The sequence below is a fragment of the Salvia hispanica genome, unplaced genomic scaffold (genome assembly GCF_023119035.1).
Source record: "Salvia hispanica cultivar TCC Black 2014 unplaced genomic scaffold, UniMelb_Shisp_WGS_1.0 HiC_scaffold_181, whole genome shotgun sequence".
NCBI classification, from domain to species: Eukaryota; Viridiplantae; Streptophyta; class Magnoliopsida; order Lamiales; family Lamiaceae; genus Salvia; species Salvia hispanica.
The window spans coordinates 64,916-90,000 of record NW_025951895.1 but is presented as its reverse complement, the minus strand read 5'-3'; the positions used below and the strand labels follow the sequence as shown (position 1 = coordinate 90,000).

At 34.4% G+C, this 25,085-nt stretch overlaps 2 protein-coding genes, 2 long non-coding RNA genes and 1 pseudogene across 4 annotated transcripts; all 5 read right to left on the bottom strand.

The window, feature by feature from the left end:
- Window positions 1-379: 379 nt before the first annotated feature.
- LOC125198668 lies at window positions 380-728 on the bottom strand. Its single transcript, XR_007172446.1, has 3 exons — window positions 704-728; window positions 513-616; window positions 380-415 (listed from the first exon to the last, which is right to left on the bottom strand). It is a non-coding gene; the product is annotated as an uncharacterized LOC125198668 (long non-coding RNA).
- Window positions 722-2,927, bottom strand: LOC125198667. Its single transcript, XM_048096978.1, has 7 exons — window positions 2,378-2,927; window positions 1,609-1,719; window positions 1,489-1,545; window positions 1,319-1,395; window positions 1,135-1,233; window positions 888-961; window positions 722-803 (listed from the first exon to the last, which is right to left on the bottom strand). The coding sequence occupies exons 1-5, from the start codon at window positions 2,456-2,458 to the stop codon at window positions 1,152-1,154; spliced, it is 408 nt and encodes a 135-aa protein (XP_047952935.1). The 5' UTR covers window positions 2,459-2,927; the 3' UTR covers window positions 722-803; window positions 888-961; window positions 1,135-1,151.
- Window positions 2,928-7,094: 4,167 nt separating this feature from the next.
- LOC125198662 lies at window positions 7,095-7,585 on the bottom strand. Its single transcript, XR_007172443.1, has 2 exons — window positions 7,491-7,585; window positions 7,095-7,382 (listed from the first exon to the last, which is right to left on the bottom strand). It is a non-coding gene; the product is annotated as an uncharacterized LOC125198662 (long non-coding RNA).
- A 2,529-nt stretch (window positions 7,586-10,114) lies between these two features.
- On the bottom strand, window positions 10,115-17,802 carry LOC125198672 (annotated as a pseudogene).
- Window positions 17,803-20,133: 2,331 nt separating this feature from the next.
- LOC125198673 (putative vesicle-associated membrane protein 726) lies at window positions 20,134-21,785 on the bottom strand. The gene is made up of 5 exons (XM_048096981.1): window positions 21,487-21,785; window positions 21,042-21,183; window positions 20,856-20,976; window positions 20,708-20,770; window positions 20,134-20,437 (listed from the first exon to the last, which is right to left on the bottom strand). The coding sequence occupies exons 1-5, from the start codon at window positions 21,674-21,676 to the stop codon at window positions 20,294-20,296; spliced, it is 660 nt and encodes a 219-aa protein (XP_047952938.1). The 5' UTR covers window positions 21,677-21,785; the 3' UTR covers window positions 20,134-20,293.
- Window positions 21,786-25,085: the final 3,300 nt, after the last annotated feature.

Sequence of the window (25,085 nt, the reverse complement as noted above, 5' to 3'; positions counted from 1 at the left end):
GAATATGGAATTTTCACACCTAACCAAAGAAAATATGCCAAACAACCGTCACATTTAAGTAAAAAAGTAAGATGACTTGCTTGTGATGTAGCAGCACGCCTGATACTCCATCTTCACCTCTATAAGAAAAGAGAAAAAAAACAAGCACAAATGTCAAAATACAATAAAAAGTTGATTGGTTGAACAATACTCTGTGAAATAAACTTACATAAATGGCTCATTGACGTGTTCCCTGTTAGATGTGAGGTGCCTCCAATAGAATTCTGCGATGAAGAGAAAGATGTTGCCAAGTAAGAACCCAAACTCAGAAACACTGATATTACCAGAACTAAAACAGCTATAAGGGCATGAACAACTCACCGCCCACGTAAAACATAGAGCTGACTTTTGCCCTCTCCTTCCCGGTATTCACCAACTATATAAGACATAAAACCAACATGAGCAAGTGATTATTCATGAGCAGAATGTTTGCTGAGATAGAAGGATAAATGTTGAATCAGAAATTGACATACAGTGTACACAAATACAGATGTGGGAAGGCTGCTCTCTCGATAATTATGAGGTATAAATGGTGATATCTGCCTACAAGATATTTTCAGCTCAGGGTCTGGTTCACCTGTTGAAACAAAAAGAAAGAATGAAAAACGCAGGCACAAAAATTGGCACATCTACCAGCCATAAAACACTTGAGGTAGCAAGTTACCGTCATAAACTGTCCACGCCCTGGGAATAGAGCATGATATGTAGAATGCTGACCATTTAAATTCCAACCCCATGATGATATACCTTGATCACTTGGCTTTCTGTCAAAACAAAAGAATGCACTAAAGGACATTTCACTATGATGCACATCTCAAATGTACTAATTACACTGTCACAATGCTTACCCTAAGCCCTCATGTCGGCCGGGAGATAAAACCGATGAATACTTCTTGTTTCCTCCATCACGAGATATGAAGATCTGTAGAACTAAAGATATTAGGATGTGATAAAATAATACTACTATAGATAAAGACATTTTCCCTTTTAATGAAAAAATAATTTTGAAATTCATGAACAGCTCACAGATTGACAAAATCGGATTCATCATAAGCAGGAATTACTTACTGGATATATTGAGGAGAAGGTTCTTACAGAGAATTGATTGGCCATCACCGGTGCAGTCTCGCATGTACCAGGAAGTATTTGAAAATGCCTGAATTCCCCCTGAAGCCTCTAGATATGCTACCGCTCCTGTGTGGGCATAGAAGACGATCCGTTAAGTTTCCACAACATGGTCGGCGAGAAAGAGGAGTGCCAGATTATAGATACTGCTTACCCCATCCCACCTAGAGGAACACCTTGTGATGCTGAGGGTTTGCAATGTTCTCGAGTAAAAGGATCTATGGGTGCTTTCTGTACAAGAAGAGAAAACAAAAGTAAGCTCGTTTATTGAATGATGCTGGAAAGGGACAAGATGTTCAAAAGGATGGGTGATGGGGAACTTACTCTTCCATGGGATGCTTCTTCCCGTACGTAATGCCATAGTCGTATTCCAAGTCGAATCTATAATCAAGAACAATGTGTCAATGACGAGTCAAGCATTTTATGAGAGAGAGTGCTGATTACCATTTGTATGGCTTCTCTAAATGTGATGCTGAATTCTTTAAGAATGCTGGCATGGCTATTCAATTTTCTCCTCAATGCGTGCTCGGGAGGGGCAGAACCATCAACATCAAACTGTTGCCACACAAAAATCAGATTACTGAGATGCTTATATACAGCTACTAAATGCTACTCTAATATACATCTCCACCTTAACAATAAATCAAGAGAAAAGAACTGTGAAAATTATATGAGATGAACACAAACATAAGTGGAATTAATTAATAGAAAGGACCCTAGGTAACATGTACTATAGTAACATCTGTATAATCAAAAAGCTGAGTTAAACATTAATTTATCAATTTCTTTTCTTCCACCCAATCAGCTCGCTTTCACATACATGGTGAAACTTGCAGGAGATGCCTTTAGACATTATCATAACACACTGATTAACCAATCTACATTGTAATCTTCCCTGCTATATTTAAATAAAAGAGCATCAATATAGTACTATTTGATTCTTAAATGAAGGTGTTTTCAAGCAATTATGAAGAAGAGAAACACAAAATTAGTTTATCTCTATACGTATATAACAGGCAACAGAAAAACCAAAAGCAATGAAGACCAAATTTTAGTGCTTTCTGTAACCATCGATCATAATATCTTCAAAACTTGTCAAAATTATGTAAAGTGCAGAATACAAAGGCCATGGATCTTTAACTTCAAAGTTGAGTGCCGTAATTGGACTGACTAACTAAATATAGAAATCACAGCTTTGCAAGAGAAAGCTTACCAACTGCAAAGTTGATCGATTAATGTATTCTTCCGGCGGCCATGAATTCTTTCTATAATGAAACAGATTTCCACCCACCATTCTCACTTTTCCAAATTCAAGATTGGACTTTTTTCTTCTTTTTTCAAATGATCCCAATGAAATGGTCAGTAAAATAGAAAATTAACCCCAGTTGAAAAAAATTGGGGAGAAGATGAAGAATCTTAGCGTGGAATCCTCCCAAAATCCAATCTTTAAGATAACCCACCTCCAACTCCCAATAAACGTGCAGCAGGAAACAGAAATCTTCAGTTTTTCTTTTACTTTTGTTAAAAGTTTGAGGCTTGATCGGTAGAGTGCAGAGAAATTCCGGTTGGAGGAGTAGGGTGGTGGCCTGTGGGTGGGGATCGAAAATCTCGGGATTTGGATATGGATTTTTTTATGAAATTAAAATCTAATAAGAGTGGTTTGTTGAAATAGAGGAGAATCCACCACCTGGATGTATGGAGCTCTTGTGATTTGCCAGGTGGTGATGAATAAGAACAGTAACACCTCAAGCCTGCAACTCTCTCTCTCTCCTACTTAATACTTATACATATATATAATCTGGTGCGAGGCTTCTTCTGTAGTTGTGTATGAAGAGAGAGACAAAGGGGAAAATGGAAGGAAGGTAGAAATAGCATGATTTTAGGGATGCAAAAGTTGACTGTGGATTTTAGTGGTTTGGTTTTCACTTCTCTTTTTGGTTGGCGTTGATCAACCAATTTTTCTCAGTGCACTGTCAAAAATAAATTTTGATTTTCAGTTTTTCTTTTCTTTTTCGGTTATTGTGGAATGGTGGAATTTGATGCTGGTAATAGTGCTACGTGCAAGGGAGATGGTACCAAATTCTGAAAATCACATTGTTGGAAATATTTAATTATGGTTAATAGCGGATCTTCATAGTATAAACTGTAAAATGTAAATATCTTTGATAAATAAAATGAGAGGAGTGTATAGAAATAACATGTTTTAAAGAGAGTTTTAATAAATAGAAGGTGATTGATTTTGATGGATGAATAAGAGGGAAAATGAGATTATTATTTACAGGTGAATTAAGTACAAATTGGCTGGGTTTAGAGGAATAATTGGTGTTATCGATCGATTTCAAATATATACCAAAAATTCTTAATTAGATTGAAGTACTTATCAAAATATACATTAAACTTGGTCAATATTAATACACCATTCATAACGAAAAAAACTATAGCATAACAAAGACCACTCACATTGAAAAGAATTTTGTAACAAATCAACCTCACCACCATTAGAATTAGTTGTTCCACTGAAAATATTTAAGTTAGCAATATATTGACACTAGGAGTAGATAATTTCTTGTTCTATTATCTCAATTTTCAAAAGGTTATCTTTCTAAATGGTGTTTTCAGCATTTTTCTTAGTAGTCATAATACTTTTCACATTGTAAAGTAATATGACCATGGAAATAGGAATATTTGTAGCAGGGTAGTTTTAAAGGTTCACCGACAATGCTATAAAATAGTAAAGTGACTAGGCTATTTTAATAATCACTTTTCTTTTCTTTACTTTTCTTCATGTTTTTGGAATATAATTATCTCCACATATTTAATATCAAGTAACTTAATTTTGTATGATATCAACTCATATAATTGTGTATTTAAAATTTAAATGATTTTAATATAATGAAAAAAGAACTGCAAATAAAATGCCATGAAAATTTATTGGTCAATGATGTCGATGCATCTCATTGCACCTTGATAAACTTGTCATGCATTTAGCCCACAAAATCATATACGCATGTTGTGTGCACACACACAAAAATACATGTGAATCGCAAAATGATCATTTAGTACAAAATTTTATGAAATGCGTTATTAGCAAATTACATTTTATCGATCACGTGAATGATCTCACAATTGTGAGTTATCGACCTATCATTATAGACTAAATATTTATTTTATAGAATTTCAAGAAAATTAATTAATTTTTTGTTGAAAAATACGTACACTTAGTTGGATTACCCTTTATCACTAAAATAAAAGAATATAGTGTATGCGTGGTATGACACTATATAAATTATTAAAAAAGAAAACATGTACAGCTCAAAAATATTGCTGTGACGCATCAATCCAATTATTTTACGTTCCATGATTAGGTCAATTATAATCACAAAAATGTGTACGGTTCGGATGTACTGCTTGTTTGAGAATTGATTTATGAGTTAATAAAACAATAATATAGAAACAAAATACAAAGTTGATATGGCCCTGTCACACTTGATTCAACTTTCATCCAATGTCGGTATCTACCAAATAAAATAAAAATAGATAAATAAGAAAACTAAATATCGAAATAAGCTTTATATCTTTGCTTCAATTTTAAATTTTAATTTATCGTATGCATATAGTATTTTTTTTTCAAGCAATCACTATCAAATAATAACTGCCCATATTCTAAAATTAGGTGGGACTGAAATATCGTGTGTACCTTGAATTAAATTCTAGTTAATGCTTTACATTTTGAACTATATATACACAGCAAAAATTATATGCGAGCTATATTAAATAACTATGTAGTATAAATTTGAAGTGGAATAGATGTGTATATCCGTATATAAATTGCAATGTAAATACCAGAGTTATGTGAATAATATTTTTTTGTATTTTCTTGCAAAAATAGATTCAAATAACTCTCAATAAATTTCTAGTATCAATGAAGTTTTAATTCATGTCGATCACACATTTAGTCGACCTGCCAATTATCAGTCACTGTAGTCAGTAGTGCACAATGTGTAGCGATAGAGCCAAAAGTGTCCCAAAAAATAAATTCAATCAATAAAAAATGTATGTTTGTGTTTTTCACCTAATGATTTGACGATGAAACGCAGACATTTCTCCTTCGGCTAATACGCTGTTGAAACTTCAGGTCTTGACAATTACATTAATTACCTAAGTGATACTCCACTTACTAATATCGTTAACAATACTGCTTTTTTTATATACATAAAAAGTCAACCAATACTTTGTCAATTGCATACGTTTCCCATTAGATAGCAGTGTACTTATGAGACAATTAGAAAGTTGGTAGTACAATCTAGTAAAATCCCATATTCAAGATTCGAGCCTACTCGTTAATTTATTGTGATTGAATTATCAATATATTCGTTATGCTTATATTCTACGAGAATATAAAACGTGTTTGCGTACTAAATCAAATGCCTATCAACTTTATCAACGCCCATCACATTCATTAACACACTACTCCGTAACATCAGATTATAGAAGAAAATTTACGATATTTTTCTTTTAGAATTGTTGAAAAGAGCTTCAATTGAAATAGAAGCTCTGGATAATTTTGGGACTTAGAGCAACCCAAAGGCTTAATTTGTCCCAAGAGCCAAACCTATGTATTGCTCGTGCAACGAAATCAATATATAGGCAAAATCAAATGTTATATATTCAGAATCACAGTAGAAAAAAAGCAATGTACGACATAAGTAAATAGGTGATCTCACATCAACTTTAATTAACACTAAATGAGAAGTTTCGAACAACGGTCACAAAATACGTCAAAACATTTACCAATCAAGTGCATTAATAGTAAGAGAAAAGCATAAAAACAAATCATATACAAAAAAACAAGGAAAATACACAAATAATTAATAACCACAAATTCAGGAAACTTTTATTTCTCTACTTACGTTAATGTTATGAGACAGTTACACATAAAGATCCGACAATTTAAATCTAGACTACAAGAAAATGAATGTGATATCATTTATTAAGTGTAGTCAGTCAAACTTGGCAGCTAAGCCTATTTGTCTATATAACTAATTAGCTCTCCAAGACCAGAAACTTGAAAAAGATGATTGAATTGAAACCGACAAACTACTTTCAATATTTTCAACACTTCTAGATATTATTTGATGGGTCAGCTACAGAAAGTAGGAGAAAGAGAAAAATCATCTAAATATTGTTAGTTGAAGATGAATAGGTAGAAGAAAGAGAAAAAGTGATGGACCCTAATAATATACAAGATGTAATTAAGTTAGACGTGTTAGACGAAATGTGGGGTGACAACTTAACAAAAATAGAAGATTATAATAGGAAAACATGATTATTAGTTGTGGATGGAGGAAATAGTAGTATTAAATAAGATTGGTCCATTCTAACAGAATAGTCAATCATATTGACCCAAATAAGAGAAACTTGAATCCTTTTTATTTGGATACCTGAACTTTGTACATATGTAAATCAAAGACTCAAGTTCAATACCTTATAAACACAAATAAAAATAAAATTGAAAGTTAGTACTCCATAATGTAAGGTTAGGGCCATGGGAAACTAGTTTATGAAATGATGATAGCAAGAATCACATCATTTGAGTTTTGGGGCTCACATCTAATTTCCTTCCCTGCTTATAAACTATAGTTAGCACATGAAACTTTATTGGGCTTTGGCAAGTTTATGGTTAGGCATTCTTGTGTAAATTATTTTAGCTCCTGAAATAAATTCAAATAAGTACACGTTGATATGTTCCATTTTCCGTTCATAGATTCAACTCTTAAAAAATCTCAACTGTAGTCTACATCACTTATGTATAGAACTTGATTTTAACTTTCAAGAGATATAATTCTTACTTATATCAATGGCTATTCTAAAAATGAGGGGATTTTCTTTTCTTGTAAGAAAGAGAATAGGATCTATATATACCTGAGAGAAACCAGAGTAAACCATTTCCATACAAAATCTGCAACTCAGTTTAAGAGCATAGTTTCTCAAAACATGTCTAAAATATGCTATAACTGCTACTGCTACTAATACAACAACTAGTACTACTCATACAGAAAGTCGAGGTGCAAAAGCGAGGAGTCTTACCGTCAGCTGCTAATTCCATTCAATGCCCCCGAGTGTGGTGCAGCCTACTCCTTCCCAAACATCATTGCAGCCGACTTCTTCGTTGTCAACGCCTGCCATATTCTCGTCCCACCAACCACCCCCATTATCATCTGTTTCAAGTGAAAATTGTATCTTAAGTGTACGTAATAACTGATCTCACTGGTGCATCTGTTACACTATTGTGTGAAGTTTGATATTAGATCAGAAATGCAACTCACAGTGATTAAAATAAGGTTTGCTTTCCCCACTGGTGAAAACCTTCCTTGGTGAACTTTTTCGTGGTTTTGAATCATCTCCAAGGACTACCACCCGCTTCGACCAGTTTGCTTATTAACATGATCTAATTATTGAAATGCAAAACAACATAAATTACTGTGCCAGAGATACTTACTGGTTCTACTCCTAATCAAAAATAGGATTGCTAGAATAGCTATATATATTATGTAGTACAGTAAAACAAATGAGCATAATGAAACAACAACTCAAATTCATTTATGAACTGAAATGAAGTTTTCATGAGTGATTATAACTATGAAGCTTGCAACACAAGCTCTAAACTAAATGGACTAGGACAGCTTATACACAAACTTACATTCATCTAACACAGAAAATAAAATTTTAAATCAATTTGTCGATACATGGAAAACGTACATTTTATGAGAATTGTATATAAAGAGGGTTGCCTCTGAGCAACAAAGAAAGAAAATAACCCTTGTATGATTCAATAACAAATTAACAAGGAAGAAACAATGGACTACATTGAGTACTATGTGTGATTTACAAAAACTGCTTGAGAGTTGAGGCCAAGGGCAATAGGAAGCTCCAACTAACTGGTCAAACTGTAACATATTTACAGTTTAAAATGCAGTTGTTAATACACAAATTTATTAAGAACACTCTAGCAAGCCAACATGTAAACAACTTCAATTCAGCAATTCCATCATTAGCTACATATGTAACAGCTTCATGGATGCACTCTACTTAGTATAGAATCTAACCTTCAAACAGACATTTTCTCTTTCTCGTTGGCTCTATATCATCAACGTCGATGATCTCTATTCCATTGGTTGAGCAAGTATTTCTGAACGCACTACTGCTCTCGCTCTTAATGTTCTTTAACATGTTGATATCAAGCGCACCCTTAATTGGAGACTTCCCTTTCCTTCTCTTCCTTCACTTTTCTCTCTTTCTCCTTTTACATCCCTTGACGGAGATGAAGATGGTATCTCTGTCCCCTGCCACAACAGATATTCGAGTAAACCATTGGCTTTTAATTCACTAGATTGTCCAAGCAAACTAAAACCAAGCCATCTGATTATTGTATGAAGTGCAAAGTATATTCAATAATTAATAAATCTATAAATTTGGTACAAGTTGCCCTAAAAGAGCTCTTAGATTTCCTCACAAATTCTTCTTTTCTGCCATTTAGAAATAAGCTAATACACATTTTCTTTCTTCCATTTCCAAAATTAGTCAACATTTATCAGTAAACATCAGTCTATTTTGCTAATAAATTCGAAAGGAGAATATAGAATAAACTACCTCAATTGATGTGGGTAGCACAGAACTCCGAGTGCAGCTTCCTGTTGAGGAAATCGGAGAGCGAGATGCGCGAAGCCTTTGGTGTCGGAGCTTTGATTCCCGCATTTTGCTCACAACCGTTCGACCTTTTATCTCATCCAATAATGAAAATTGAAATTAATTTTGAGATGCCTGAGAAATTGAAGGGATAGAAATTTAGAGTTGAGAAGCGTACCGATTGGAAGCGCGGAAGAGAGGAGTAGAGGTGATGGAGCGTTGCCCATATGGCCTAAGAGGATTCTTGTTAAAACTCATCTCTGATTTTCCACCTCTCGATTCTTACTTCACGTTTCTTTCTCAATTTTGTGTTTTTGTGGAGTTTCAATCAAATTAAGCTACTGAAATATTTGGCGCCAAAAGTTTCAAATATAATTGAAAATATGGGAAAAGGAAATTATTATAATGTATTTCTTCAAAACATTAAATAGGAATATTTATTGAAATATGTAAGGGTACTGGGAACTGCCGCCAGCATTGGGCCCGATTTGAGGCGTGGGTTCCGATCGTCCATTGCGGAGTGTGGTGGACCACTTGCACGCTTGCGTATCGATGCAGGCCATACAAAATATGTAGAGCAACACGTAGCACTCAACCGTTTGAAAGAATTGATTTTCACTTTTTCATTCTATCGTGGAATAGTAAATATTATCATGATTTATGATTTTTTTAGTATAGTGTAACCTAGTTTGTGAAATATGAATTTTAGGTGCATGTGAAAATTAATTACTACCTTTCGTCTCACTTAAAGTGGAATATTAATATTCAGCTAAATTTTAATCGATATTATATTATGAATGAAATTGAGAAATAATAAAATATGAAACTTTAATTGGGACATTCTTTAAAGTAAAATAAGTCACTTAGAATAGAGCAGTGAATATTATTTTACTATATAGCACGCGTAAAAGATAAAAAGTTACGAGTTGAAATTTTTAAATATGTCAAATTTCAGATCCACACTTATATTTATGCATCTCTCATCTAATAATAGTCTTTATTAGTGCATTGAGACATATTATAATACCACAGTAAAGATTCAAATAAAAAACATGACAATAAAAGTCTATCAAAACGATGGTATTTTACACATCAACTCATCAGTAAGATCATCAGAGCAAGAAATCAGACCTGAGTTCCATCATCACCAATCACCAAAGGCATAGATAACCAAAAATTTCACATTACAAAATTCTAAGTTCGAAATTCTTACACTGCCACACCACATTTCCAGATACTCCTTACTTCGACAAGGTGCTAGCACATAAACTATGTCAGCTACATATACTTCAAGGTTTAAATTGACAAAAAATGTCACATGTAAATGGAACGATGGGGGATGCTGCACGCTAAAAGTTGAGCGTGAGAAGCGGCTATCTTCTGTCATTGGTTCTCCACGGATGCTTCCCGGTATCCATGCTAGTTTTACTTTTTCCATCAGCAGGTTTGTCTCCTTGATCTTGATCTTTCTTTTGCTTCCGCAGGATCTCATCAGCATGTCGTCGCCACAAGGCTTCTCTTTCTTTCCTCGGCATTTTGGTATATCTCGGATCACTCTTCAAGAGTAGTTTTGCTGTCGACCAAGATGTTAAAATGGTTTTACCATCTTCTGTTTCTTGAGATGCACCTTCTGAAGTTATGACGTCTACCAACAGAGCCCTGAAGTCCTGAGCACACCGCTATAATTGCGAAGAAATGCAGTAAGTGTACAAGCACTTAGGAGAACAATGCTATATCAAAGGAAAGCCAGGATTACCTCATGCAAGGACTTAATGTGTTCACGGAAAAGTTTCTCTAAATCAGATTTATCGAGATGTGGATGGGCAGCACGTCCTTGAGGATCCTTCTCCAACTTCAGCTTTGATTCTGACCAAGATGCCTAGATACAAATACAAAAATTTGGGAATGATCAAGTTCAAGGAAACTAGAATAGGATCAAGAGCACAGGAAATTACCTGAGGATCTTTTATTGTTTCCACCAATAGAGCTTGATATGATTCAACAGCTTCCTTCCTGCGAGCTTTCTGCCTCACTCTCTCAACTTCTTGCTCTTCTCTTTCTTTTCGTTTTCTCAAAGCTCTCTCTCTCTCCTTTAGTTTATCCTACAAGCGGTGCACATGCACATTAAGTTCCATGAGGACAGATTATAGTAAACTCTTTGCTAAATCCTTTTATAATTTGCTCTGTGAGAAGAATCAGTTAATATAAATCTTTCACGAAACAAAAATGAATGTGATTGGATCATTGGAACCAGCAGTGAGTATGGTCAGAAGCAAGCATTTGTCTTACCTCCTCATCTTGTTTTGCCTTTGCCTTCTGAGCAGTCTCTTCTACAGCAGCCTTTAGTTCTGCTACGTATTCATTGAATAACTTCTCCCTGTCTTCATGCTTGACTGACTTGTATCTGGGATCACTTCTTAAGCTATCCTTCACCTACCAGAGAAAACATTCACATCTTAACACAACGCTGTTTCAAAACTTCTGCATAAACATTTGTGCACAATATAAAGAAGCCCCAAGGCCCTCAACCTACTAAAATTCTTTCGCATCAACACATAAATCACTCTTTTCATGCTCATTACATTGGCATGACTGCAGCTATATGATTCCAGAGCAAAACTTACGCAAGGGTTTATCTTTAGTGTGTATTATGGAAGGAGGAAGAAATAATTCAATATTCACCCAAAAACACTGATATGAAAAGATAGAACTCTTACAAGAGCAAATGAAATACTATGAGTATCTCTGAGTCGCTAAGCTGGGTTGGCAAAACCAGTCTGCACTAGGAACTAAAAATAACATCACTTTTCAGCATAAACCCACCTTTGACCACCTGGAAGTAGATGTAATGTCTTCTCTATCCTTAAGCAGCGACTTGAAATTAGATGTAGTTACAGCACGCTGTGCTTGAGCTTTTTCTTGAGCACTCCTTTTCAGAAGTAACACCCTAGCAAGGCAGAAACTAAGTTATGCGATAGTAGTCAAGATCACATATGGAAGTCTCATAACATTTTCACAAAAGTATATCAGAATTAGTATAGTTACATCTTACAAATTAAAAACATTGTTATAAAAAAAATCACGATCATGCCACACATCGAATTTATAATAAGATATGATGTTTCAATTTCAGATTTTTGAATTTCATTCTTTTCTTTCATATTTATGATTATTATGTGATTTAAAATTTTTTAAATCTGTAATATCCTCATCATAGTTCATTACTAATACAAGATATCTAGATAAAATGCCTTTCATGAAAACCAGTGGACTAAGAAGGTGAGGTTCAATTTCTTTCGCCAACTTACACTTACACTTGTGCAGTACATCAATTTTTTTGCAATCTACATAGCATACTCATCCAGCATTGTGAAATGAGAGGAAATAGTGCCTTTACGAAGGGATCAACTCAAACCAAATTGACACCCAAGACAAACTAAGGCATACACACTTTACCACCAAAACACAGATAGCAGTAGGGTAGTTAATGACTGATTTTAATCTTATGGAGTATCTTTTAAAGCTTATTAATCATGTTGGCTGATTCTCTTTCATCAATAACAAATTGTAGCTGACAGCTCATAAGACATGGGACTATTATAACAAGGTCCACTAACAGATAGTGGAAATCAGCAGCAAGACGGTTTCCAAACTATAAACTTTGAATATTAGTGAAGTGACAATCGTACCTTTCATTTAACAAATGTTCCCTCTCTTTCCTGTCCAAGGCCAGAAATCGAGGATCATCACCCCATCTCCTCTTAAATGTTTGATAATCAGTATTCTGATCAATGCCCTGGATGTGATAAAACTGTTCTTAGTCCTTTAACTCCCAGATGCCAATCCAGAATTCAAATTTAAGTAACAGAGAATACTTTAACAGGAGACAATTGCACCAAACCTCCTTTGCTTCTTCCAGTAACTGCTTGAAACCTTCCAAAGCAGCCTTCTGAGCCGCTCGTTTTTCCTTTCGTTCCTCTTCAGCACGAGTTCGAACATAGTGCTCAAAGAGAGCTCTTCGTGCACTTTGGTCTGGAATGGCCTGCAGCAGATTAACCTCGTGAAATACAATGTATTGCAAACACTTTCTCACGGAGACAAAAGGTTCCATTGAATTAGAAGAAAGGTATATAACCAGCTGACTGAGATTAAACAACTATTAAAAGAAACTTCAGATCTTAGGTTACCCAAAATCCAAGACAAATTTCTTTATTGGTAAAGAGAATCAACAAACCTTAAAGCGTGGATCAAAAACTATTTTTGGAAGTTCTTTCTCCCATTTTGAGAATGGTGCCACTCCCCTTTCCTTAAGCATCTCCTAGAAAGTTCAAAGCACGAGTAGATATGAAATGAGCAGAACGATATGATACAGACTTAGAGAGCATACACAGAAATGCTTCATCAAATCATTCGTATATAGAACTTCAGAAGGAGTCAAGAGTCAGGACAGCAAAAAGTTTGGAGTATATCTCAACTACAAGTTTTAAGGTATTTTATTACCACAAATGAAATGAGAAGAGAGTTTGGTTATAAGCATTAAAAAAAAGTACCTTGAACTGGAGGAGACAGTCCTCCATGGTGGGGCCTCCATCTTCATCCTCGGAATCGGAAGAAGAATTGGATATGTCACCATCCCCGTTCTTATCCTTATTATCATTTTGGATATTTTTCATAGTAGCCTCCATTGGTTTTGAGCCATTAAGTTCTACTGAAACTGAACCAGACACAGATGGGGAGGAACTAGAATCGGGAATTCCAGAATCTTGCAACTTCTTTTTTATGAGATCCAGTGCAGAAGATGAGGCAGATGCACCTGAAGATCTAACTGCTATGGCATCACGACCGCCTGTGTTAGCAGCAGGTGTGCTTAAGCTAACAAGATCAGATCCTTTTTCAGTTATAATATTAGTATTGGTCACTGACACTGAAGAAACTTGCAAAGCATCAGCATCATGCTTCTTTCTCAACTCAGTTATCTCACTAGGTATTTGCCAGCTACTTACCTAAGTCAGAAACCGTTAAAATTATCAGACTACTGCTCAAGCCACCAGTTCACAAGATAGAAACAAGATATGAAATTCAGATAAAGGAAATATTGCCAAAAAACTAGAGAGCATGCCGCAGTATTAATACAGCTATCCGACACTTTACAGAGGATCAGCTGCATGGACATCAACTGAGTCCAAATATATACTCCCTCCGTCCCATAATAGATGGCACACTTGAGTGAGAGAAAATAATATATTTATATTAAAATGAAAGAGAACTTTTTCCAGAAAAAAGAAAATGTGACATCATTTGTGAGACAAATTAAAAAGGAAAGTGTAAAATCTAGTATGGGACGGAGGGAGTACATCTCAAGTGATGTTACTAGGAGGTGTCCAACAGTTCACCACTTGACGTGGAACTGAAACCAGACCGGCAATGAGAAAGATCGGTCAGAACTCCAACTCCTTTAACCAATAGTTAGGATTCTAATTTTCAAATTCCAACAAGTTCTTTTTGTTCTCTTTCACTTTCTTATCCAGTGCAAAGTGCAAACAGCTTCAACTGACAATTCATTTGCGCCATTCATCAATAACAGTGAACAACTCTCACTGTTTTAACTTTCCAAACTAAAAAAAAACACAAATGGCTACTTTGAATTCTAGTTTACAGTTTCAATGAACACCTGAACTGTAAAAAGACCATTTCCAAAATGGTTGAGACTTAGAGATTACAATTTTAACTGTAAATGTGGACAGTCTTACAAGATTAGTTTTAGCTTTTAGGTATATGTATTTCTAGTACAATGGTAACCTATGTTTATGCAATTTATATGGGTCATTTACCCTAAACCAATATAAGAAAATCTTTTCTAACTAAAATCACAGTCAAAACAGAAAATAAAGGTCAAGAAAATAAGTTCCAAATCGCCAAAACAGTCTATGAGATGCAACAAACCAAATGCAGTGAGAAGCTCCAGACCTTTTGTATGGTGTTGTAATAATATTTTTTCCCATCATTAGACTCGAGAAATCTAGAGGTCATTTATAGAACTAGATGAAGATTACTTCAGTGATTCAATTTTAGAACACCATATAAGCTGAGTGTGCAATACAAGTCAATTATCTTTGGTTCACTGATTTACTTTGTTATGTTGATGATAGATATGTTCTTTCACACACTTATACATCATAGGACCCAATATTCATAACTGTCACTTCCAGGAGTATTAGCAGAAGACAAGTCAATCTATTAAAAAGTATCCCAACAATCTTTGCAGATAACTCACCATGAAACAGGAGTTGGCTGGGAAGTTGCTCTATCCGACTGCATTATAACAATAAATACAAAATTAGGACAACCACTAAGAAAATGTTGGAAGATTACAAGGTACGACAAAAAAAATTGCAACAACAAATGCAGAGCGAGATCAATCAAATATTACAAATGAAATAAAATAACTGATGTGTTCAACAATCTTTAAGCATGAAAGGTAGTTATTTCTGATTTTAAGCATTTGCTCTCAGCAGCAAGTTGGTAGAACAATATCAAAATTCACCATGAATCACCTATCTGCATTCTAGATGCATTGAAAGAAAAAAAGCACAGGATACTTGTGACTTTCACTTGAAAGTTTTACGCCCCCAACACACGCACCCAAACAAACAAAACCATTAAGGTCTTCAGATTCTTCCTACGACCACCTACCATAGCAGGTCAAAAATAAGAGGCTAAAGAGCATAAGACAAAGCACATGTTTGGGAGATAGGATAAAGAATATCGGAACCAAAATATCCTATGAGCAAGTACAAGACATTATGCATATTAAAGAGAAACAAACAAAATAACTGCATCATTATTTTTTATGATAATCCCATGCTTGCAGTACCTCTCCTTTAAAACCAGAAGGTTTCTCATATGTAGACTCCCTTGTCAATGCGTTATAATAGTACACAATTCCAGACTCTGTCCTGTGGGCTGTCCAGGCATCCAGTTTTTCATTGCTAGGAGTTTCATTATTAGTTTCTGCATTCACAGTGTTCCAAGTTATCCATAGAAAACCTCTGCAGTTAAGGCACAATAGAATAGGTACAGCTGCAAAGAAATTTGAAAGTGGAATTCTGGTTTTACCGATTCCAGGGGTAACTCTGACTGTCCAGAACCATGGGATGACTGGTTACCAGCAGAAAAGGAGGCTGCAGGAGCCCCCATTGCAGATACTGCAGGTGAAACTCCAGGAGGTTGGATATCAGAATATGAAACAGATTGTGGGGGCGTGCTACGTATCGGCATTGGATAAGGCCCAGGAACAGAAGCACCATAAGGTGAAAAAGATGGTCTAGCAAAGCCACCGATGTGCTGATGAGACAGCCATGGTCCAGGAGGACCAGCCTGAGGAGGAGCAGATGGGTAGATAGCAGCTGCATTATGCTGAATGGGAGGGTTGGGGAGAGCAGGAGCACCAGGCATGAACGTTCTTAATCCAATGGAATCCTGAGATGAAGCATGAATGGTTGAACTTGAGGCAGAAAGTATGTTAGAAGCCATTCCAGGGGGCCAGGGTAGCAGGAGCTTTAGCCATCCTTGTGGGCACTTGAAACGTTGCTGGGGCAGGCATCCATGAATTCATATTGCTAAAACTGTTGGGTGCAAAATGTGCTACAGGACTGGCATTAGGGGGAGGCTGAGAAGCAGACTGTATAACTACTGATGCAGAATTAGTTGCTCCCGTTTCTGCAGTACCAATAGCTCTTGCATTCTGAAGCCAAGGGAACCAAAGGTAGCATATAAATAGTGTGTCGCATTTAAAGAAAGTAAGAGTATAATCTTAAACATTTCAGCATGCTGCATTAGGAAACATGAGTACAACCTCACATATTGACCAAATTGTAATCAAGAGTTTTGCATTAGTAGAAAAGTTGCAAGTTGTCCAAAAGACATCAACTGGATGGGATTCAGAATGAGGAAACAAGAAGATCATGATGAACGATCAAGGACATTGGTAAATTGCCCGGCAGTCATGCACATACTGCTACTTGAAGCAAAATCTCATACACACAAAGCACGGAATATCTAACATTGCGATAAACAGAGTGAGAAATGAGTTTGGCTGAGCCATACGGTTGTTTGTGATTGATCAGTCTGCTTTTGTAGCACATTTCCATTGAAAGTATAATTTCCAGCATGTGATGAATTTCCTTCAGGAACAAAAAATGGGGGGCCTGGATGGGCCATGTCCTGGCCTGCTGCTCCAGATGAAAATGTACCAGTATTTGATGGGAGTGACGAAGTAGGAGGTATCATTGATTTTGTACTAGAGTCACCACTCTTTCCTACTTCAGGAAGATCTTGTTCAATGGCCTGCACAAATGAATCAAACAGTACCAATGAGACAGACGGAGACATATTTAATGGGTGAGCATTAGAAGAAAGGTACAATAAGACATACAACAGATGAGAGCATTTCTTCTCACATGGAGAAAGAGACAAATGCAATACGGTAACAATAAGGGTTAGCACAGACTTGCATTTTTTTAATTTATTCAAAAACGTGGGTGTCAATGGTAACTTTTTGTATTTTGTTCAGAACTCACACATGTCTACGCACATGTGACTCATAAAAGTTGATTTACTTTATTACACCTGGTAAAGAATGCAAGCTTACACCGTTCACAAGAATCTAATATCAAACACAGAAACAAAGATGATAAAGTTTGGTCATTCAACAATAGTTATAATCCCAAGTATATAGCTTTCTCTCAACCCTCTGCTAGCAGCTGAAGAGTCATTCATTTACGACTACTTACAGACACAATTGCAGCCATGATTATAAAAAAAAAACTGCTACAGAACTAGTGTCATGGTACACAACCTTAAACAGACAAATGATCTCAACAAGATATAATATTAATACCATTACCATAATGCAGTCAATTGGCATTCTGGCAACAGATAAGCAGCTCAGAACCAGCTCTAAAATGCAAGATATTCAGTGAGAGAAATGAATCAGCACAAACAACAACAACAACAACAGAATAAGAAAAGAGATACTGAATAACCCAATGCCTCACTTGCACCACCTACAGCCAAAACATCAGGCTTGAGCAGTCCACGTTTTGTCATTTTCTAATAAATCATTATATATTTTCTTATTTGTGCTAAGATGAAGAAAATGTTGTGAAAGCTCTGAGGAGGCCAACAATCTCATTCTAGAAAGAAATCGAAGGTTAATACCAAGTAATATCCACATAATATCCACAAATAGATAGATTTCCAAGTAGCATCTCAGATTTTGTTGCAGATTTAGTTTAGCTAAGGATGTCACTCTATTCCTCGATTTCCATAATTTGCAATAGTTAAAAATAATTTCTACAGTGGTAGTATTATAAATTTCCTATACAGGAGAACCCAATCGGCCAAAAAAATCAAACCTGACGAGCATACAACTGATTTCTTCCTTCAGAAACCAAAACAATTTTGATTTTTATAAACAAAAAAGGGCAAATTGAAGCTAAAAGGCTCAATTTATTGACCATTAAATAAAAATCAAACCTCACTAGCACACAACACTGAGTACGAGACATATCAATAAACAAAACAGCAACAACATGAATTGCATAGCCAAGCAAAAATTTAAGAAAGGAAAATGACACATGCCTTTAAAGGAGACGGCACAAGCAAAATGGAGCAACAATTCACAGAATACTCATTTTCTCTGAATCACAGTAACACAAAACCGTCTAAAACGATCAATCACTTCATCAAAACGAAGCAGTAACGCTCTACCTTGAGTTCATCCAGCCCGTAAAATCTTTCAAATTTGTGGAAAGGGGACAAATTAGGTTGCTGAAAATCCCGAGCCAATTATGAGAAATTAATTTATCGAACAGAAAAGGGGGAGAGTCCATTTCCAATTCCCATTTCTTGGCCTCCCAGTTGTGCAAAGGGCGTTTGTTTTGAGTGTTTTGTTTGTTGGAGTTAAATACCATGCGTTTGGTTTAATGGTATGGTAACAGTGGAGTAACCTATAATTTCCTCCCTTCCCTCAATTAATTTTTCTATTTTCAAAATTGTCCCCTTTTAACCCTAGAGATATAAACCATTTTTTCCGCCACAATTTTGAAGCCTCCGAAACGTTGCCTCCTTTTCTCTTCACCTGGTGTGGAAGCTTGAAGCTTAATTGCAGAGTGTTGTAAGAACTATGGATTTAGTATTAGTAGTAGTAGCATCTGAAAATTGTAATGATTCACACCCAAAAGCTATCTATTACAGCACAATAAATCAATTTGGCAGTCCCAACTGTACAATTAACTTCAATCTCCATCACAGTCATTCACATGGAGTTTTGGATTTCTTCAGTACAAATTCACAAATTAAAGCTTGTCGTACTAATACCCAAATTTTTTATAGCGCAATTGGGCGTGAGAAATTTGGTGTATAACAAATTGAGGGATCGAATTACAACATGAGAGAACTAACCGTGGTCGGTTACAATGCGAATTGAGAGGGGTGTGTCTGAACGGGATACGCGCCGGAGTGAATTGAGGCGAGCTCGAAGAGTTTGAAGAACTTGCAGTCGACGAAGATGAAAGAGAGCTTCAGAAATTTAATTTTGATGAAAATCGAGTAAATGGCGTTGCTGAACGTGTGAGGGCATTTCCGTAATTGCAAGGGCTTGCTAACAGGCGGGCCAGGCCAGCCCCCTAAACTTGGGCCTCTCAGTTTTGCAAATCCTAAACTTGGGCCTCTCAATTCAAACGAAACAAATTATTTAATTATCGATTCTTTACTTAATATAAATACACAGTTAAAGGGGTTCAGTTGGCATGATTGGATCTTGGGATTAAAAATGTAATATGTTGGTATTATTTTATATAACTAACCCTTGAAAGCTGGAACTAAAATAATCTCATATCTCAGTCCTATATTATATCTTGATACTATTATTTTATCTGAAAAAACTGAACACCATCTTAATGGTAATATGTATTATGCACAGATAATTAATATAATTGGCATATTATTATGAACAACCAAAATCCTAATGTAAAGGCACTTGAAATGGTTTAGCAAAAAATCCTAATCAATTTTGTAGTTTTGTAATGGTTATTGATGTATTGCTCATCTACAGACTACACCAATATAAATAATAATGAAATTAGATTTAGAAATTTAATTTGGTTTATCGGTAAATTATCATCTATTAATCTTGGATTCTTTCAATCTAGACCTATTGGTAAAAACACTATCCAATACATGTATATATACAAGAAAGTGTGAAACAACAATATCAAAAACTTTCTATAATCAACAATTGCTATCCACCTGCCAACCCACGAGGGTAACATGACACATTTAGAGGCTAACTCATACAAAGCAAAACTCTCACTAACAACGTTGGTGGGCAGCGGACGTACGAGGACATCCAAGTAGTGAAGGCCAACACTCGAGTCTACAATCAACACTTGAATTTGGGACACACGGACAACGCCACCAAGAGAGCCAAAAGCGCGACTATACCAAACACCACCAGTTTGATCTTCATGTTCTCAATCCACATATTCCTCTTCATCTTCGTCCCTTGCTTCCTGAAATCCTGTGCCTGCAAATCCCCATTTCGAAATGCAAAACAAACTCTCAACCAAGACCAACATAAATAGACAATACTTGTAGTCTAACAAGTATCCAAATGCAAATCTTGAACCACATTTTAGAAGGTTGTTTCATGACGATGCATCAAACTAGCATATGATTAATTAAGACTATCTCAATCTCAACCAAGACAAACGAAGTGGTCTAACAAGTATCCAACATGCAAATCTTGAACCACATTTTAGAAGGTTGTTTCATGAAGATTTATGATCAGACTGACCTGTGATTTAAGATTATCAGTCTTGTCCACAAGCAATTCGATCTTCTCTCCACGGTCAAGAACCTATGCAGGAACACACAAGGCATTTCAGAAACCACATACACGACTATGCAACAAGAAAAGTAAAAGCATCTGTATAAGTATATACCTTCTCAATGTTTTGCATCATCACACCTTTCACCTCAGAGACCTGAGCCTTGACTTTAGCAATCTGGCTAATTTCTTCAGGATGATCAACGCAGTACTGCATTTGCTCCTTCAATTTAGGCCTGCAACAATACCAAAAGGAGTTGGGAAAGATTATTGAAGAAACAAGAACAGAGGGGGGCTTTACCCAAACTCTCTTTTTAGGCTGTTGGAGCCTGCAGTCGAGGCCTTGCCGCCTCCATATTTCTTCGTGAAATCATCCTTGATACGTTCCAGAAAGGCAATTGGTAGTTGTCTGCCCGCAGATTCAACAGCAACAACGCAATAAGCTACAAATTAACATATGTATCAAATGAAGTCAAGTTACACATCCACACTTTTCATACACCATATAAATTCTACAAAGATTAATCAACTTGACTTCATTCACTAACAACTTTAAATTGAACTTCTCTTTTTGAAAATGGATTTGGAATTCTTATCATCCCCCAATGAATCTATCAATTCAAATCCATATTCAATTAGGTATATGAACCCTAATGCACAAACACAACTAGGAACAATAATATAATTAGCATCCACATTTGGGCAAAAAATACACCAATAAACCTAAAGTAAATCGAGGTTCATACTGAAGCCATTATCGACGAGGTAATTGAAGGTGTGGTCATCGCAAGTGTAGGTGAATCGGTTGTTTGAAGCAGAGAGCTTTTGCAGACACTGGGAGGCAATGGTGTTGAAATTCCCCTTGAATTCAGTGTAATCAGCCAAAACAACGGTTCCCCTCGCCACAAGGCTGTAGATCAATTTCTGCTGACCCATTTTGCGAGATTATTGTTGCTCTTTCTTGATTGGGTTTGTTATAGATTATATTAACATGAAATATAAAACCCATAAACCAAAAAATGCAAGCATGAGGGAGAAACAGCTGAGGTTGGACGAACAGAAACATAGATGGATATTACTCCATTTGATCGAGAAAGAGAGGGAAATAAGGGATCCATGGAGGAGCGGGAAAATTGGCTGCAATGCTCCTCTTTCCTATTTATTGCTGGTTCTAAATCTAATTGTGGATAATTATGTCATTAACTACACTAGTATATCCCCTGCGCGTTGGGCAGCTGAGAAAATTCGTAGTAAATCATATAATTCATGCTAGATATGAATAAAGGAAATTATTTAACACACTCCGTGCCCAAAAGTTTTGTACCAACTTAATTGGGACAAAAAGAGTACAATATTTAAGAATACAATATTTAAGAATACATATTTTCTTATAAATTTATAAGAAAAACATACTCTCTCAAGATAAGATTAAGGAGATTATTTTAGGTATTTCATACAAAAAAGTTATGTACCAACTAAATTTGTACAAACAGAATGCTATACTAAGAATAAATATTCACCTACCAATCTATAAAAGTAATAACTACTACAATTACACAAAATCAATTACTATTCCGAATCTTCTCTCAAGTCTTACACCATTTCCATTTTCCAAACTTTCTCTTTGTCAATGAATGATTAAATCAACAAAAGATGTATACATCGACGCTGATATGCCAAAATTCTTCAGAGTATTTCCCATAGAAGAACAATAAAAAATGGTATGCATTTTATAATCATAAACATATGATAAAAAATTTCTTTCGAAATAGATTCTCATTTTTATTGCAATTTGTTTAGCATTTTAATATTTTTGCATGTATCATATTAATTATTATGACATTAACATTCACTGCAACACAAAATTACTACGATATTATATCAAGAGTGAACTACAAAAATGGTCCCTGGACTATGGGTTTATCTCGCCCATAGTCCCTGGACTAAGGGTTTATCTCGAAATTGATCCTTTTGGCTTTTTTTGGTACGAAAATACCCTTTGATATTATTTTGGGGGGTTTGGGCAATTTGGTCTTTTTACACTTTTAACATTTTAAATCTGATATTATTTTAGTTATGTACTAACTTTGATATTATTTCAAAATTATCATTCTTCTTCCATTTTGTTATCCTTCACTGAATTTGTTTTTTTTTTATTTCAATATTAGATTTAATTTTATAAAATTAAATTTAATATTTAGATTTTTAAATATCAATAAAAAATTTTAATGAAAACTATTAATTCATGGACACTATAAATATTGATTAAAACTATTAATTTTTGTTATTTAATATAATATTCAATTGAATTGAAGAAGTACAGAAAAATAATATTAATCATGATGGAAAAATAAGAGTTATTCTATTTAGCCTCCGTTCGGTTGTTATAATTTCTTGTGATTAAATATTATGAAGTTGACTAAAAATTTGATCCTACTTAAAATTTTATATAGGAGTATTTTTGTTGAAATTTTCTAGTAAATTTTGATTGTTTTCAAATTAATAAACGAAAATTATATTAGTCTTACATTAGATGCATATTTATTTCAGAATAAATTGTGTTATATAATCTATTTATGATTAAAGCTACTATTAAATATTGATTAAAACTAAGACGTTGTCATACCTTATTGATTACATAGTACTATACACTATCAAATATTGATTATAACTATTAATTTTTGCTATTTAATAATTTTTATAATTAAAAATTTTTATTGATATTTAAAAATTAAAATTTAAAATTTTGTAAAATTAAATCTAATATTGAAATAAAGAAACAAAGTGAAGGATGACAAAAGGGAAAAAGGATGATAAATTTGAAATAATATCAAAGTTAGTACATAACTGAAATAATATCAGATTTAAAATGTTAAAAGTGTAAAAAGACCAAATTGCCCAAAACCCTCAAAACCCCCCAAAAGGGCATTTTCGTACCAAAAAAAGCCAAAAGGACCAATTTCGAGATAAACCCTTAGTCCAGGGACTACTGGCGATATTTTTAAAGTCCAGGGACTATGGGCGAGATAAACCCATAGTCCAGGGACCATTTTTGTAGTTCACTCTTATATCAATGATACAATTTTATTAATCCCTTCACATTCTTCCATATTTTTAATTAACTATTTATAATTATGAAGTAGTATTAATAGTAACATTGACAATATCCTACCGACAACCCAAAGAATAACATGTAATATTTGTCGAGATCACCACCAAACACAATACATGCAAACTCCAATTCAAATGGCGCATACTTAATTTATAGCAAATTCACATAATATCACACATACTCCTATCCAAAGCTTTAGTATAACACTTGTTAACCGTAGAAACTTCATGCCTTCATTCAATATAATAAGTTTCATATTGACAATCAATTTAAGTATAATAAAAAAAATTGAGTTTACACCATAATTTGTTTTGAGTTTAAACTACAATACAATACCTACTAAAGCATGAATATAAAAAACAATTATTATAGATTACATGCCCGATTAAATTTTAGAATACCACCAATTTTTTATTTATATAATAAATATAAAAAAGAAAAGATTAATCGACAAACAGATCACATTGAAATCATATTTAAAACATAGTTGATTAAATCATTTTTTTCTAATTTTAGAAATTCAAGGTTACCAATTTAATTTTAATTTTTAATTAAATATTCATGGCTCAACGAACAAAGTCAATACTCATTGATAAATACTATATGATTATAGGAATACATATTTAAACATATTTTAGACTATTGCCAATTATATAATTAGAACAAATCAATACTCTATTCTTGGGATAATTTTGACATACTAAAAATCATATCAGAAATACGATCGATTAATCTATCATTTCGATTTTTTAATTTTAAAAATCGAAAGAAATTCAATTTCAAATTTAAAGCTCCGAATGGAACCAAAATCCATATATAATTATAAAAAATAATGACTATAGTTTATAATAAAATAAAGAGTTCTATTAATGATGATGGTCACCCTAATAATAACTATAGGTTATAATAAAATAAAAAGTGCTATTAAACTTTAGGGAACTTAGAAGTTAATATCGAATAATTTGATTCGGGCTTATTAAAGGTTGAATAATTAAATAGATGAAAGCCATAATTTAAGGATCTCATTGAAGCCCATTACAACTATACAATGAAATTTAGGTAATTAATTGTAGGTATAGTTATTGATATTTTAAATAATATGTTGACTAATAGTCTGATATATTGAATAATTACTAAAAATTAGCATTTTCTTATGGTGAATGGTAAAAAGAAAATATAATTTTTGAAAATGTGAGAAGCACATGTTCTTAACTCATCTATTTAATATTTTAA

Excerpts from the sequence above, each read along its gene's own strand:
- LOC125198667 (XM_048096978.1), bottom strand. The coding sequence starts at position 2,458 with ATGGTGGGTGGAAATCTGTTTCATTATAGAAAGAATTCATGGCCGCCG. Across the intron at positions 1,396-1,488 it reads AAGAAGCATCCCATGGAAGA|AAAGCACCCATAGATCCTTT; the intron begins GTAAGTTCCCCA and ends CTTCTTGTACAG. Across the intron at positions 1,234-1,318 it reads GTTCCTCTAGGTGGGATGGG|GAGCGGTAGCATATCTAGAG; the intron begins GTAAGCAGTATC and ends ATGCCCACACAG.
- LOC125198673 (XM_048096981.1), bottom strand. The coding sequence starts at position 21,676 with ATGGGTCAGCAGAAATTGATCTACAGCCTTGTGGCGAGGGGAACCGTT. Across the intron at positions 20,977-21,041 it reads AGCCTAAAAAGAGAGTTTGG|GCCTAAATTGAAGGAGCAAA; the intron begins GTAAAGCCCCCC and ends GTATTGTTGCAG. Across the intron at positions 20,438-20,707 it reads CTGATAATCTTAAATCACAG|GCACAGGATTTCAGGAAGCA; the intron begins GTCAGTCTGATC and ends GGGGATTTGCAG.